Source organism: Capricornis sumatraensis, chromosome 14 (genome assembly GCF_032405125.1).
Source record: "Capricornis sumatraensis isolate serow.1 chromosome 14, serow.2, whole genome shotgun sequence".
NCBI lineage: Eukaryota > Metazoa > Chordata > Mammalia > Artiodactyla > Bovidae > Capricornis > Capricornis sumatraensis.
This window is the reverse complement of record NC_091082.1, coordinates 86,111,070-86,128,273: the sequence shown is the minus strand read 5'-3', so window position 1 is coordinate 86,128,273 and position 17,204 is coordinate 86,111,070. Positions and strand designations below refer to the sequence as shown.

Genomic DNA, 17,204 nt, shown 5'->3' with positions numbered 1-17,204 from the left:
CGGATGGTGATTGCAGCCATGAAGTCAAAAGATGCTTGCTCCTTGGAAGGAAAGTTATGACCAACCTAGACAGCATATTAAAAAGCAGAGACACTACTTTGTCAACAAAGGTCCATCTAGTCAAGGTTATTGTTTTTCCAGTGGTCATGTATGGATGTGAGAGTTGGACTATAAAGAAAGCTGAGCACCGAAGAATTGATGCTTTTAAACTGTGGTGTTGGAGAAGACTCTTGAGAGTCCCTTGAACTGCAAGGAGATCCAACCAGTCCATCCTAAAGGAGATCAGTCCTGGGTTTTCATTGGAAGGACTGATCTTGAAGCTGAAACTCCAATACTTTGGCCACCTGATGTGGAGAGCTGACTCATTTGAAAAGACCCTGATGCTGGGAAAGATTGAAGGTGGGAGAAGGGAACAACAGAGGATGAGATGGCTGGATGGCATCACCGACTCAATGGACATGGGTTTGGGTGGACTCCGGGAGCTGGTGATGGACAGGGAGGCCTGGCGTGCTGCAGTCCATGGGGTCTCAGGGAGTCGGACACGACTGAGCGACGGACTGGACTGCACTGCTATGCCTTTGTCTGCATGCGCCACATACTCACGATCCACTCCTCTGTCAGTGGACGTTAGGGCGCTTCCATGTCTTGGCCATTGTGAACAGTGCTTCAGTGAACAGTTAGGGCACATACACCCTTTCGGATCATGTTTTTCTCTGGATATACGCCCAGGAGTGGTCTTGCAGGGTCATATGGCAGCTCTAATTTTATTTTTTAAAGGAAACGCCATACTGCTCTCCATAGTGGCTGCACCAATTTACAGTCCCACCAACAGTGCAGGAGGGTTCCCTTAAAGAAGCAGTTTTGAACGAATTTATAGAATTTTTCAAAAAGTTGTCCTTGCAAGGACACCTCCCATCTCCTCTCGGCTCTTTCTCACTGACTTGGTCCTGAAAACAATTTTAGACACAGTGGCCCAGGGAGGCTGGTCTGGGGACCACCAGACCTCCCGGGGAGCCCAGGGTCCGCCCCACACCACCCTCAGCTCGGGAGGGGGGCAGGAGGGCCTGCAGTCTCTAGTCTCGGCTTTCTGATCATTTAGTGCCAAACTCACATCAGGGGATACTCAGCGATTAGTCTGATGACACCCCCTTCTTCTCTCCTTTCCAGCAACAATTAAACATGCGACGTTTCACAGACTGGCTCTAAGCTTTCCTGCAAACAAAGCCACCACCACAGCCTGATCTGAGTCACTGAATTATTAATTCCTCACTTAACATAAAACAAATGCCTGTGTGCAGCAGTTAAAGTCTTGCAGGAATATTTATTTTGAGTGACTAAACTATACACTTCCTGTTCGGCGTGCAGGAAAATTGGTCTTTATTATTCCAGGGAAATGTCAAGACCACTGAGTGTCGGAGCATTTTGACCCACGTTGCGGAGAACAAACCCTCCACATGGTTCTCATAAAAATATACATCAGCGGCGGCTTCAAACCGAACGTCAAACTTCGTTAAAGGTACAACCCCCTTCAAAGTTACTGTGAATATCGAATATAACAATCAAATGCACATCGGCAAGAACCATTTCCCGCCCCCCACCCCCCCAACCCAACCCAGGGCTGGTTCATGCTGACGGACTCAGCAACTTTGTGAGAGTTATTCCAAGGGCTGGGAGTGAGGTCTCTGGCTATCAGAATCACCTTCACTGGCTGCTGGGCTGGGCTTTTGGAAAAACGGCCCCTCCACCAATTTTTAAAAAAATGTATATAGCCTTTTAAAAAGATTAAAAAAAATGTTCTATGACTCCCTTGACCTGTATACCTGTGTAAAAGTTTATGGACTTTCTGTGTGTTAAGTTACAGATCATGAATGGACTATGTACATATTTGTATGTACGAATGTAGATAATGTATGAATATATACATTTTTTTTCATATTCCATGGAATGTCGGCAAGAATTTTGTCAGTTCTTCCTAGTAAGAGGTTGACAAGGGAGATGTCTTTTGTGGGCCACTGTTTAGTTGATTAAAAATCTTAGCTCCATGATCAGCTAGACCTCAGGCATGGCATTCTGGTTCTCTGGTATCCTTTGCGTGGGTAGCTGCTCAAGGGCATCCAATTCTTTGTGACCCCATGGACTGTAGCCCGCCAGGCTCCTCTGCCCAAGGAATTTTCCAGGCAAGAATACTGGAGTGAGTTGCCATTTTCTTCTCCAGATCTTTCCCACCCAGGGATCAAACCCTCACTGCTTGCATCTCCTGCACTGGCAGGCAGGTTCTTTACCACTGTGCCATCTGGATAATATCATCGATAAAATCTGTATCAAGTACCAATAACTTAGTACCAGATGCCTGACTTTGTCTAACATATCTTTTCCTTTTGAAGCAAATCCCAAGTGTCATCCTGGCCTAGAGACAAACACAGTCTTGTGTTTAAGGGCTTCTGAGTCTTGGATCCACAATTCCCACTGACTAATGTATCACTTTGAGCAAGAAACTGTCAGGAGGACGATACTACCTCGAGAAGCTGGTCTGTCGTTGTTCAGGCGCTCATTCATGTCTGACTCTTTGTGACCCCATGGTCTGCCGCATGCCAGGCTTCCCCGTTCTTCACCATCTCCTGGGATTTGCAGAAACTTGTGTCCATTGAGTCAGACTTTGGAGCTAATCTGAGGGTCAACTGAATTGACCAAACACCTGGGAAAATGACTAGGGCACAGGGAGGGCTACAAAGACAGATCCTGTAGGATACTGCCATCCGCTGTAACAGTAAGTGATACAAAACGCTGTGTTTTATGTGTGGAGAGGTGACGCACAGGTTGAGTTCAATGCTTCAAGTTCCCCACTGAGGACAGTGTCTGTGCGTGTGGAATTCTTCTGACTCCACTCCCAGTCAAGGGTCTCAGTTACTTTAGATGCTTTAGAACCCTGCAGAATGAGGACACCATAAAAACTTTTAAAAATGATCAGGCTGGGCATATCAATATTTATTGAAATACTGAAAAAAAAATTCCATTTTGTTGAGAAATTCCTGGCAAGAACCAACATGACAATTTGATTTCACGGATACAGTTAAGTAATGTCAGCGAGGAACTGACTTCACACTCTCGACATCGCGTGGATTCAGATCCGGGGGCAGCAGAAGATCCGCAGGATAAATATCCTGTCTGTTTATAAACACAGACCAAAGACAGTGAACCCAGCCAAGCCCCAAGCCTTCCTATCCGGTCTGCCTTTACTAGTGAATCCTGCAGCTGGAAAGGCAGTGGCTCAGCCGAGGTCTGGTTGCAGCCCAGCTAATGACAAACACTAGAGAAAGTCTGCATGCGCCATGGACGCCAAGCGGCATTTTTGTTTATCAGCTTCTGTCTTTAGTGTCACCATTAGCGTGCCTTAACTCTCTATGTTCCCCATCTTTCTAACTGTTCTCATGGTGTAATTTATTAGGTTAACAACACAATAATATGTGGCCTTGTTTAGATAAAATAGTCAGTGGGGAATACTGTACATTTAAAATAAAACTTGGACTTTTGGGATCAATGTATTTGTTTTTGAAAAATTTTTTTTTTTTGCAATGTGAAGGACCCGCCAAATAACTATCTCCCAGATCTAGAAATTGTCTCAACCTGTGTTCCACATATAGCGATGGAACCATCTCATAAACTGTTGACACTTTTCTCTTCCAACTTGGAGAGAGTAAAGATGCTGCTCCATTTTCTGCTTTGGGTATGGGCTGTGATCAACTATCTTCCTGTTGTCCTTTGATCCGTGGAGACAACACAGGTGACCTCTGAGTGACGAGCTATGGACGCCCAGCTTAGCTATGGGTACCCTTCACTTGGACGTGTGTTAGAGGTGATTAATAAAAATAATAAAATAGTCTTCTCTGTACTCACAGAAGTAATAACTAATGTCTTTGGTATACAACTTACAACGCTTGGAAAGAAAACCAGATAAGACTCCACCCTTGTTAAATTTACTAGAAAACAGAGGAAGCTACAAGTCACATAATTTACAATAGACATTAAATAAACTACGGTAAGAACCATGAAGATTTACAGACATTTAATCAAGTGAATGATTTAAATTCATTAAGACCCCTCTCTGTCTCTGAACTATGTTCCACTAACTTGACATGCTACAATAAACACATAGATTTGGTTTCTTCAGTCTTGGCTATATTTTAGACAAAGGTGAAACCAAGGAACAATAAATTAGCATCATAATTGTCTACAGTTGAACCTATGATATACAATATAAATAAACTATTCAAAAGCCAGAAACATTTATGAAAAAATTAAGGGACTAGGAGATACTTTCATTTTTTTTTTACAGTTTCTACAAGTGATTGTGCCGCCAATACTCTCAAAAAAAAAAAAAAATTAAAATCTAAATGAGATCCCCGTTTCTGATTTTAGTGTCTCACGACATACAATAACTAAGTACTGTTAAAAATAATTACCAATCAGAAAAATAACATTAAGGAATTGCTACTTCAGCTCTTTCGTTACATCACAGTTCCCCCCTCCCCCCAGAGGCCCTAAGGAATGTAAACACTCTATTTCATTTGACTTTAAAGTAGTAATACTTTATTTTAAACAAGTGTTGATCCACATCTGCTACCTTTGAGAATTGTGAAGTAAGGCAAGACTTCCGTGTCTCTGGCATCGCCTGTTGATAATACTGACAGCGTGGTCTGGAGACTGTTTCGCAGTTCTCTGTCCTCCAAAATTTGTTCTATAGCAGACTTTGGTCTACATAGCGACTTAGAAAGGTCACTATCACTCTCTTCCCTTCCCTACTGGGGAAGAACTCTCTTTCCAGGCTCACCGTTTCCTCTCTACGTTCAGGGGATGGTCAACTGCAACACGGCAATCAATGTGCCTGCTCACCCCCGCCTTTATCTTGCATAGCTTAACATGCTTCCATGTTGTTTCCCTGTTCAGAACGGTGACTATTTGACATTCCAGCAAAATATGTTTTCTATTGTGTTTTTTTAATGAACTACAAACCTTGATGGTTAAAAAGGCTGATGTATCCTAATAAGCCTTTCTGGTGGGATTTTTTATGAAATCCAGTAATGCTAAAGCTAAAGCTTTAAAAGTTTGTAGTCGCTACCCTTAGTATTCATGAGCGCTTGTAATAGGATCAGAAGAGGGACACTGCCTGCTTTTTTTTTTCCCCCAAACATTATGAACACGTGACAAAACAAACCAGAACATAGTCAAAATGGCAAGCTCACGTATCAGTGGACTGTTCTTATTAGCTGTTGGCAGGTCTAAGATACAGACAGTCAAGAATAGGCTTTTCAAGGTTTGGTGGAGCTCCTGGGGGGTGCGGCTGAGCACAGGTCCTCGGTACAGACTCCGGGATCACAGGACAGAAGGTGCCGGGTCCTTGGAAGGAAGAGGAGAAGGCTGTTATCGGTGCAGCTGAAGGATTCTTGAGGATGGTTTCAGTTCAGCTTTACCACGGAGGAAGTCTGTAAGCTCAAATTCCCTGCCACGTAAGCCTAACGAAGAACACAGATCAGTTCCTAGATTTCTTCACAGCGGAGATCAGTTTCAATATGCAAGAAAGCTTCTGTCCGTTCCCAGCCTGACGTGGTGTTGGGATCCGTCTGTGGGTTCAGTCCACTCTGCTCCAGTGTCTTTTGTACAGGACGCTTTGGGGATGGGACGCATTTGATTCACAGTTTGTGATACAAACACCCTGATACATCATTTATTGGCCATTCAGTATCTGGCTACTATGCCTTATTAAATTCAGTATCTTTAAACCAAGTGTTCAATTCATGTTGCTTGGAGCCGCTCAGAGCATTTTTTTCCCTTTCTTCCTGTTCTCCTCCCCCACCCCACCGATCTCTGTTCTGCTGCGAAGCCGAGCTCGCGGCGGCTGGGCCTACGCTCGTTTTGCGTGCAGCATCTCGATCAGCAGGTTGTTGTAGGGGACGTCCCCGTTCAGGTGCTTGTAGTACAGGTACTCCTCGGCCTGCATGCTGATGGCCCGGATCTCCGGGAGGCGGAGCAGCAGCTGCCCGAACTTCTCTGCCTGCTGCGGGTAGTTGCACACGGTATAGTCCAGCAGGGCGGCGTTGACCTGCTCCTGGACGCCTTCCACCAGCTGGGAGTTCTCCAGGTTTTTGACATCTGGATTAAAAAAAAAAAACACACACACACAATATTTCAATGGTGTTTTAATTCCTGTTTATAGCAGTGTTCAATTCGGGGTTGCATTTTCCTCCTGACATAAAGCCCACTCGACGCACCGCCGGACGGTCGGTCAGCCCCACTCATGGAGACTGCCTGAGGAGACGGTCACAAACGTGCTTTAGAAGAATGTCCTGTGGAAATTCTGCCTACGCCTCCAGTCAATTAGACACCAGTGGGTTTTGAGCAAGGTCAGTTCTTTTCATATCTCACAAAAGAAAAGGTTTGAGGATTCCGAAAGTAGAAGGGTCATAATATATTACCACCAAATGAGTCCCTTGAGGAAGACGGATCTTAACCCAGTATATGACACGATGCATACAACTCTGTATTAATTTTTCTGACCCAAGGTGAAATCTGTGTCCAGGCTATGATGTAGCTAATTCTAATGAAAAGTGGCAGGGTTCTTGTTTCTGTTTGACATTTCCTGGATGGTTCTGAAAGCCTCTGACTTGTCTAGCCCGTGCTAATGAACCATCTGGTACGCTCCAGTGACTGCCAGTGGAGCTGTCGCTGCTGGGAACTCTCTAAAACATGTGTCTCGGTGACTAATGATCTTTACCAGATGAAAGCTTCGTCCTTTAGGCAGAGTGCAAGCAGGTGCCCTTTAACCTGAATGTAGTTTCTGCAGTTGATACGTTGCTTTTTTCCCCCTTCTAGACATGAGCCATTCCCACAGAGGAGATGGATTCAGGCAATCCACCTGGCCTGATTCCTAAGGATCCTCACCCTGCAGGTCCTCATAATGTGGAGTAAGAGGGCAACAGAGTTAAAAGACACACTGACACGCACAGACACACAGACACTGAGCAGGGAAATGGTCATGGTGGAATTTCTCTTCTGGAGTCTGTTTATGTGAACAGTACAACTTGTTTACGGTGTGTAGACAGACGCCTCTGGGAGAAATCTACAGATACGCGTGTGCGTGTTTACATACATCATCCGTGCTGAGAAAGTAAACAGACGCAGGCACCTCTCCCCCTGCTTTATCTTCTAATTGGACAAAAATAAATAAGAACGATTCCATAGAAAACCAAATAATACTATGGCTGAAAGGTTAAATGCACCAAACCCCGCTGAGTCACCAACTTGCGCCCCGTGTTTTTGCCACCGTACATTGTGACACTTAGTCAGTACATACGTGCACAGCCCTTTCGGTGTCTCTACGTGCTGCGACCACAGGCTGCCTCACATGTGCTGTTGAAACGTGCCCAGGATGATTTCGGTGTTTACATTTTGAGTCATAACTTTGCATGAAGCATGCTTCCCCAATTCCGTCCTCCAATCTCTGCCCCAAATTAAAAACAATGGGGAATTAGTACCGAAATAGCATGGGCACTGGTACGATCACATCTACTTCAAAGTGCAATGGCGGAGTCAAAAATACCCGATCATTCATTAACGAGATGCACAGACAACTGCTACCCGATGTGGAGCTTCGCCTTCCAAGGTGTTGTCTACCAGACACTGCGCAGGCAGCACAAGTTAATAATGCGTTTTCCATCGATCTCATCCATAGTGCCTTAGAATTCAATTAAGATTCTTATTAGTTACATCTGGTTCAACATTATAAGATGTAAACAACTGGAAATCCCTTGAATATGCTGTACCAAGACAGATGACAGAAAAATCCACGTTCATGTCAGCCTGGTTCTCTGCCACACTGTTTGCATTTCACAGGCGCACACCCTGGTTACAGACACTGGTCCTTCCTAAGGCATCATGGCAGAGAACCAGTGATTCCAAAATCGTTCATCTGAATTCTGACCAGTTTCTTAGCGCTTCTCTTTACCCTCCTGCTCAACCTAAAGAAAACATTAAAGCCTGACACCTAAGGAATAATTTAGTTTTCTCTTTTATATACTAATAAGAAGTTGAAAGAAAAAAAAAAAAAGACAAGCAAGTTCCAGTGTTATAGTGATTTTAACACAATCATAGGAAAAAAAAATCGAAGTTTTATTTTATGCTACAATGACAGATATTGTCACAGCAAGAAAAGCTAACAAAAGTCACCAAGATTCATAGGGAGGGTGCAGGAATTTGCACAGTATAAAATGCAAGATAAACGAACAATAGTCTTCGGAAAGTTGTTTTTGAAACCTTTTTTTGATAAATGTAGTTTTTGAGAATAAGGTTCAGGCCTCTGTGATAAATTATGCCACTCTCTTAATAAAAGCAAAACAAACACAACGAACTGCTAAGAAACAGAAAGCAAAGGACGGGTCGTCGGCTCTGGGTAAATCACTTACTCTTGTTACAGATAAACATTTAAAGTCTTCAGGTCAGCATGTGCTGGATAATTTCTAAGAATACTGGTCCAAACTCCCCAAAGTTTAAAACCACATGCAACTGTCCTTCTGAGGGAAAATCCTGTTTACTGTGTTTATCATTAACTGTAACAGAAGTTACGCTGCTGATTGTCCCAAACGTACCTACTTACTGAATGCCCACTTTGTTTCTATGTCTACACAGGCAGTTTGTAATTGAGTGGCAATGATTCTGATATTAAAGCTATGCAGTGAAAGAAAGAAAGAGAGAGAAAGAAAGGAAGGAAGGAAAGAAAGAAAAACATTTCGACTGAGTTCCTCTCGTCCACTGACCAAGAAGCTTCCAAATCCCAGCTCCGGCTGATGTGTTTCAGCTCTGTCTCTCTCACAGCATCTTGTCCTCTTTTATTAACCGCCCATTTCCCCATGGAAACTGCCAGCATCTTGAGATGAGAACTGTGTTATCTTTTAGTCAGGGCCTCCCCAGAGGTTTCTCCAATTGCTTGCTTTATATTTAGGTGTATCTGTCCAAAAATTGCTTAATTGTAAAATGACCCATTACGTTAGCTGCTGCATATCTTCATGTTGCTCCTGTCTGGCTCTCTGCGACCCCATGGACTGCAGCCCCTAAGGCTCCTCTGTCCGTGGGATTATCCCGGCAAGAATACTGGAGTGGGTTGACATTTCCTCCTCCGGAGGGTCTTCCCATCCAGGGATCGAACCTGAGTCTCCCGCACCTCCTTCTGTGGCAGGCGGAATCTTCACCCCTGAACCACCAGGGAAACCCTTGAGCCGCTATGTAGCTGCTAAGTCGGTTTCCTTTCTTTTCCTAGCTTGACACTGGCTTTCAAAAGTCGACTTATACCATAAATCTCTCCCTGAAGAAAAACAGTTTAAATGTACTAGTGTGTTCTACTCAAGAATCCTTGGTGAGCCTTTTTATGATCTGAATAACCAAGGCTGAGTTCACGTGTTCTGACAACGGGGGTCAGTTTTGCTCTAGGGAGAACGTGCCCACGCCCTCATCTGGGTGTGGGATATGGCCCCTTGTTCTTGAGTCTCTCGTATTTCCTGTCCGACAGGCAGAACTTGGCGTTTCCATGTGGAGAATGTAAACTGGTGCAGCCGTTGTGGAAGACAGGATGGAGGTTTCTCAGAAAACTAAAAATGCAGCTGCCACATGACCCAGAAATTCCACTCCTGGGTACGTATTTGAAGAAAATGAAAACAATAATTGGAAAAGACACACGCACCCCAATGTTCACAGTGGCACTATTTACAAAACAGAGATGTGGAAGCAACCTAGGGGTCCATCTACAGACGATAAAGAAGGTGTAATGAGTTCAAGCAAGCTCTGGGAGATGGCGAAGGACAGGGAAGCCTGGTATGCTGTAGTCCACGGGGTTGCAAAGAGTTGGACATGGCTGCGTGACTGAACAACATATATATACGTGTATAATGGAATACTCGGCCAACAATGGTCCATCTCGTCAAAGCTATGGTTTTTCCAGTAGTCATGTGTGGATGTGAGAGTTGGCCCATAAAGCAAGCTGAGTGCCAAAGAATTGATGCTTTTGAACTGTAGTGTTGGAGAAGACTCTTGAGAGTCCCCTGGACTGCAAGGATATCCAGCCAGCCTATCCTAAAGGAGATCAGTCCTGGGTGTTCATTGGAAGGACTGATGCTGAAGTTGAAACTCCAATACTTTGGCCACCTGATGCAAAGAGCTGACTCATTGGGAAAGACCCTGATACTGGAAAGATTGAAGGAAGGAGGAGAAAGGGATGACAGAGGATGAGATGGTTGGATGGAATCACTGACTCGATGGGTATGAGTTTGAGCAAGCTCTGGAGTTGCTGATGGACAGGGAGGCCTGGCGTGCTGCAGTCCATGGAGTCGCAAAGAGCTAGCCACGACTGAGAGACCGAACTGAACTGAATAATGGAACACTCCCCAGCTGTAGCAAAGAATGAGATTCTGCCATTTGCAATAACATGGATAGACATGGAGGGCATTATTCTTAGTGAAGTAAGTCAGAAAGAGAAAGACACATACTGTGTGATATCACTTGTCTGTGGAATCTAAAATGCAGCAAACTAGTGAATTTAATAACAACAAAAGGAAACAGGCTTGCAGACACGAGGAACAGCCTGGTGCCTACCAGTGGGGAGAGGGAAGAGGGGAGGGGCGAGATACGCCCTCCAACACAGGAGCACAGCCAGGACGTCACAGTGACGACGAATGGAATATAACCTTCAAAAATTGCGAATTCAAGAAAGCAAGCAGGTAGAGACGAAAAGTGCCGAAACACAGTGCCACCGCCTCTCCGAAGACTGGGAATCTTCTCTTCCACAGAGGCCACTGTGGGTACTTTTTAGGAAGAGACCAGATTAAACTGTGCTCACGGAATTCATGTTTAGGCTCATTCATGCCCTATCCTAAAACACGAAACATGAAATACCTTTAAAATGCTAGTCATTTTCTCTGTGATGCCGCCTTACAAGTCAAGCCCCACTCTACAAGTAACGAATGGGTGCTGGCATGCCTTGGGGGTCTTAACTCATCTCTAGCAGGAGTCCATGACGCTGGAAACTCGTGAATGAATGGATAGCTAATTATATGAGAAAGCAAAATTTGGACAAATTATGCCATGTTCTGGGGTCCTTGGAAATCTGCTTTTTGGGACTTGTTCTTCAGTTCCCAGATGAAACAGCCTTGCCCACATGTGGGTTTGAGGAGGCCCAGCTGGGGAGATCGACAGGAGAGCAAAATCCGCCGCCAGCTCTTCTGGGGCGTCACGCCGGATCCCCGAGCCGCCTGCATTTGGCACGCTACACGTTTCTTTGAAACTGATGTAAGCTTCACATTAATACAATTTAGAAACGCAAGTTAATGAGCCCCATCATTACAAATTCTGAGTCGGAAACAGTGCGTAAACAGGCAGAGGCGCCCCCAACCCTTTCTCCCCCGCCTTTAAATTTTGATGACTGGCAAAAAGCATTTTGAGCTTCTCCTCTAAATATCAGTCGCCTAACATCTCTTCTACCTTACTCACTCAGGGACTAATTACCAACTTGTTATATGGAGCAGCCTGATGATCGGCTCACAGTGGGGGCCCAGAGTCTCTTCCATCCTTGTTGGAAAGTAAACCCTTAGGTCTTCTTGAATACATTACCGCTGGCTTTTCGGTCGCACGCAGCTTTCAGCCTCCTTCTGAAGCTGAAGACACTGGTTTCTGCCGCCGTGGTCTCTGCCACATGGCACGGCTCCCATACAGCACGCTCTTTTGGGAGACCGGTTCTCTGCAGAGCAAGGGGGCTGGGGGCTGGGGGGCTCAAATGGCCGGAGAATATAATTATCTTTTGTTAACTTTCCGCACATTGGGGGAAAAGAGAAATCTCATCCGGTCCTTTCAAGGATACAAAAGTGGGGGGAAGAGGTATCGCAACACATCTGGAGAACACTGCTCCCCTTTGAGGCTTTTGGAGGGGCGACCTCTAAACTGGCTCGCGACTTGTCCCGCAAAGACCTTTTCCTCTGATAACGTCAGCAGAGGAGAAAACAAACGAATTTTCTCTTGGGAATTCATTTTAAAATTATTTGTAAAGGGCTAACCTTAAATAATTTGTAGAAATAATTTGGTAGCAACTTTGGCAGAGCAACATGCTAGAGAAGGAAACGGCAACTCACTCCGGTGTTCTTGCCTGGAGAATCCCAGGGACAGGGGAGCCTGGTGGGCTGCCGCCTATGGGGTTGCACAGCGTCGGACACGACTGAAGCGACTTAGCAGCAGCAGCAGCAGGCTAGCTCTTTTCCTGTGAAGCAAGTGGCCTGAATAAAGAGTGAGGGCTGTTGGGTTGGAGATGGGCAGACAGGACACTCCCAGTGACGGCGCCTGCATTTAGAGTCTACACTTGTTTCCGGCAAAACTGAAACTCAAGACTTTAAATTAACTACTATTAAGTCCTTTATAAAGCTAGTGGAGGGGATGGAATTCCAGCTGAGAGCTATTTCAAATCCTGAAAGATGATGCTGTGAAAGTGCTGCACTCAATATGACAGCACATTTGGAAAACTCAGCAGTGGCCACAGGACTGGAAAAGGTCAGTTCTCATTCCAATCCCAAAGAAAGGCAATGCCAAAGAATGCTCAAACTATGCACAACTGCACTCATCTCACACGCTAGGAAAGTAATGCTCAAAATTCTCCAAGCCAGGCTTCAGCAATATGTGACTGTGAACCTCCAGATGTTCAAGCTGGTTTTAGAAAAGGCAGAGGAACCAGAGATCAAATTGCCAACATCCGCTGGATCATTGAAAAAGCAAGAGAATTCCAGAAAAACATCTATTTCTGCTTTATTGACTATGCCAAAGCCTTTGACTGTGTGGATCACAATAAACTGTGGAAAATTCTGAGAGAGATGGGAATACCAGACCACCTGACCTGCCTTTTGAGAAACTTATATGCAGGTCAGGAAGCAACAGTTAGAACTGGACATGGAACAACAGACTGGTTCCAAATAGGAAAAGGAGTACGTCAAGGCTGTATATTGTCACCCTGCTTATTTAACTTCTATGCAGAGTACATCATGAGAAATTCTGGGCTGGAAGAAGCACAGGCTGGAATCAAGATTGCCGGGAGAAATATCAATAACTTCAGATATGCAGATGACACCACCCTTATGGCAGAAAGTGAAGAGGAACTAAAGAGCCTCTTGATGACAGTGAAAGAGGAGAGGGGAAAAGTTGGCTTAAAGCTCAATATTCAGAAACCTAAGATCATGGCATCCGGTCCCATCACTTCATGGCAGATAAGATGGGGAAACAGTGGAAACAATGGCTGACTTTATTTTTGGGGGCTCCAAAATCACTGCAGATGGTGACTGCAGCCATGAAATTAAAAGACGCTTACTCATTGGAAGGAAAGTTATGACCAACCTAGACAGCATATTGAAAAGCAGAGATAATATTTTGCCAACAAAGGTCCGTCTAGTCAAGGCTATGGTTTTTCCAGTGGTCATGTATGGATGTGAGAGTTGGACTGTGAAGAAAGCTTAGTGCTGAAGAATTGATGCTTTTGAACTGTGGTGTTGGAGAAGACTGTGAGAGTCCCTTGGACTGCAAGGAGATCCAACCAGTCCATCCTAAAGGAGACCAGTCCTGGGTGTTCACTGGAAGGACTGATGCTGAGGCTGAACTCCAATACTTTGGCCACCTGATGTGGAGAGCTGACTCATTGGAAAAGACCCTGATGCTGGGAGGGATTGGGGGCAGGAGGAGAAGGGGACAGCAGAAGATGAGATGGCTGGATGGCATCACCGACTTGATGCACATGAGTTTGAGTGAACTCTGGAGTTGGTGATGGACAGGGAGGCCTGGCGTGCTTCGATTCATGGGGTCGCAAAGAGTCGGACATGACTGAGCGACTGAACTGAAGTCCTTTATATAAATGTGTGTATGTGTACACATGTGTATGAATATTAGCCATGAACTATTTGTAGCAACCGGAACAGATAATCCAGCATCTTCACAGAACAAGAAAATCCAAGTCTTTGGTGGGAACTGCGTGTAAAAATGTGGCATATAGGATATGTATTTTTTTTGTACATAGAAATGAGCCCATACAACTTGCTCAGTTCAGTTCAGTCGCTCAGTCATGTCTGACTCTTTGTGACCCCATGTACTGCAGCACGCCAGGCCTCCCTGTCCATCATCAACTCCCGGAGTTTACTCAAACTCATGTCCATCACGTCGGTGACGCCATCCAACCATCTCATCCTCTGTCGTCCCCATCTGCTCCCACCTTCAATCTTTCCTGGCAACAGGGTCTTTTCAAATGAGTCAGCTCTTCCCATCAGGTGGCCAAAGTACTGCAGCTTCAGCATCAGTCCTTCTAATGAACATTTGGGACTGATTTCCTTTAGGATGGACTGGTTGGATCTCCTTACAACTAGCTGGTGCTTTATAAATGACAAAGCACCCTACCGTGCTTTACTACTTCACACCTTATGTATACACCGTCTATGAATTCATTCGTTCACTCAGCCCTGTGTGAGATAATGAAGATACAGGAATAAAAGACAGACTCTGGGTCAAGTGCTAGGGACAAACAGCGGGTGCCTCGGGCACACACAGGGCCGAGGGGCAAGCAGCATTCTCGGGGGAGATGACGTCTGAGAGCTTTCGAGAAACGAGGCAGAGTGAGCTGAGCAACATGGGGAAGTGAGAGCAGCGACCGGCACACAGAGCCCCGGAGACAGGGAATGGGTCCCCGGAGCAGCTCAGCTTCTGTGAAGGCCTGCGGGGCGCGGGCAGTGGGCACAGCAGCAGGAGGGGTACACAGGGGTGGACCGCGAAGTTTGGGGTGGGTGGTGCTGTACACAAGAGTCTGTCTTTTGTTCTGGAAGCCACACAGAAGCATTGCAAGATGGGAAGGAAGGAAGGACGTGGTCAGCTCTCCGAGTGGGAAACAGCAGGTGTGTGCAGGACCATTCGCGCCAAACTCGGTGGCCACAGGGGTGGGGATGGACGCGAAGGCCATCCAGGTGGTCACGCTGCAGGGCCTGCTGGCCCGGGTTAATCGGGAGTGGGAGAGAGCAGAGGCCCTGGCTGGTGGTCTGGGTGTCGGTCAAGGGAGAGAGTGGTGGGCACCTCCACCCCTGCCCGCAGCAGGAGGAGAGGACGAGGCGTAGGACGTAGTGAGTTCAGGGGCAGGTGGGCGTCCCCGGGGATGCAGGGCAAACAGCTGGAGATGGGGGAGGTCCAGACTCAGCAGGGAAGCTGGACTGGTGTCCAGATGCGGAAGCCATCAGTGGTAGGTGAGGATGAGACCCCACGAGTCGGGGGAGTGTGTGGAGAGAGACGAGAAGGGGCCGGGGCTGGGAGTCTGGAGACTACCAACTCGCCAAAGATTCTCTCGTGAGAAGGCATTACGGGTTATGAGATTTAGACTCGGAAAGATTAAATAGCTTTTCCATGATTTCTAAGTTAAGGACAGACCTCGGGAATGCAGGAATGGCTAACATTCAGCCAGCATTAGTCAACCTGCAAAGGATATTTTCACAGACCTCTTAAGACTGAATGTGTCACAGAGCCCCAAGTTCCTGCCACCGAAGGGGGTTTCAGAATGGGACGTACTGGGTGGTCCAATAGCTCAGCTTCTAAAGGGTCTCAAGGTCTGTGAATGAACAGTTTTCAGAGAATTTGAATGAAGTAACATACCCCTGACACTCATACTGATGCATGCTAAGTTGCTTCAGTCATGTCCAACTCTTTGTTGACCCCATGGACTGCCGCCCGCCAGGCTCCTCTGTCCACGGAATTCTGCAGGCAAGAATCCCGGAGTGGGTTGCCGTTTCCTTCTCCAGGGGATCTTCCGGACCCAGGGATCCAACCAGTGTCTCTCACGTCTCCTGCACTGACAGGTGGGCTGCTTAACACTAGCCCATCTTTATGTATTCAGTTCAGTTCAGTTCTTAGGCACCTTAATCGTCATAGTGCCCCAGGTCACGGTTATAAACAGCCACAGTGACACTGAGCAGAGACCAGAGTCATGAGTACCCTCCTGGAGGGCTTCTCTGCGCACCACCCCACCCCAGCCTTAACACTGGGGCTGTTTCCTGGACAGAACGGTATCTCTCATGTTTTCCAAAATCAATGAAAGGCAGAGGATTCCTTGCACATTTATCCCATTCTCAATCACAAAGAATATTTAGGGAAACATGGCCAAGCCTTAAGTTTCAGTTAGAGACTTACTTTCCACTCCCTTTTCTTAACTTTGAAGTGCAGTTTCCCCAAACACGTACGACGCTTCACAAAAAGCTGCTAACGCGGTGCCTCCCGGAGCTGCCGAAAGCGCAGGCTCAGGAAGCGCCTGCATAAAGAACGTCACCTGCGGGGCCACGCGTGTGTCAGCTTTGCGTTCAGAGTTCGTCACCCCTAACGGGCAGCAGCTGTTTCCCAGCGGAAAAGAACACGGCACACTAACCAAACGTCACGCTTCTGGTCCCGATCCTGTCTCTAACTGTGAGATCACGGGCGCATCGCTCTTTGGGACCCCAAAGGGCAAGGGCTGCACTCGACCATCTCCCATCGCCCCAGCCCTAAGAGTCCACAACTGCGTGCCTATGAAGCCAAGCTCTGGAAGGAAGGCGCTGGATTCGTGCTGTCAACACAAAAGTAGTGACACGTATGTCTCTGCACCATATGCAGCAACCGCAGTGCCTGTTAATGGGTCAAGGAATAAAAAGCAGGGTCTGTGGACTCAGCGAAACAGTGACCGCTTAGGAAGGAGGGACATCCTGACAGAGGGGACGCCGCGCCGGGTGCGAGAGGCCAGTCACAAAGGGACGGGTGCTGTAGGCCTCTGCTCACCTGCATGCCTGCGGCATCCGACCCATAGGCAGCAGCGTGGCGGGGCTGCCAGGGCCTGGGGGGTGGCAGGTGGGGGTGTCTAACGGGTTCAGAGTTCTGCAAAATGGAAGGAGTTCCGGACACTGACTGGACACCGAGGTAGATGCACCTAACATCCTTGAACTGCCCACTTAAGAAGGGCAAAGGAGGAAGTTTATGCTCCGTAGACAGACATGCGGTTGCCAAGGGCGAAGGACGCGCCGGGAGTTTGGGGTTAGCAGATGGATAAGCGAGGCCCCACTGCCTAGCACACGGAGCTGTGTTCCACGCCCCAGTGGCAAAGACTATGAAAAACAGGCATATAAGAATACATATGTAAC

The 17,204-nt window shown here is 46.6% G+C and overlaps 1 protein-coding gene across 2 annotated transcripts in view; it reads right to left on the bottom strand.

Moving 5' to 3' along the window:
* Nucleotides 1-2,985: 2,985 nt before the first annotated feature.
* NR5A2 (nuclear receptor subfamily 5 group A member 2) overlaps nt 2,986-17,204 on the bottom strand; it is a 125,703-nt gene continuing 111,484 nt past the window's right edge. For both annotated transcript variants that reach the window (XM_068985625.1, XM_068985624.1), the window contains one exon: nt 2,986-6,147. In XM_068985625.1, the coding sequence (XP_068841726.1) occupies nt 5,900-6,147 (248 nt within the window). In that variant the 3' untranslated portion in view covers nt 2,986-5,899. The remainder of the gene's footprint in view (nt 6,148-17,204) is intronic.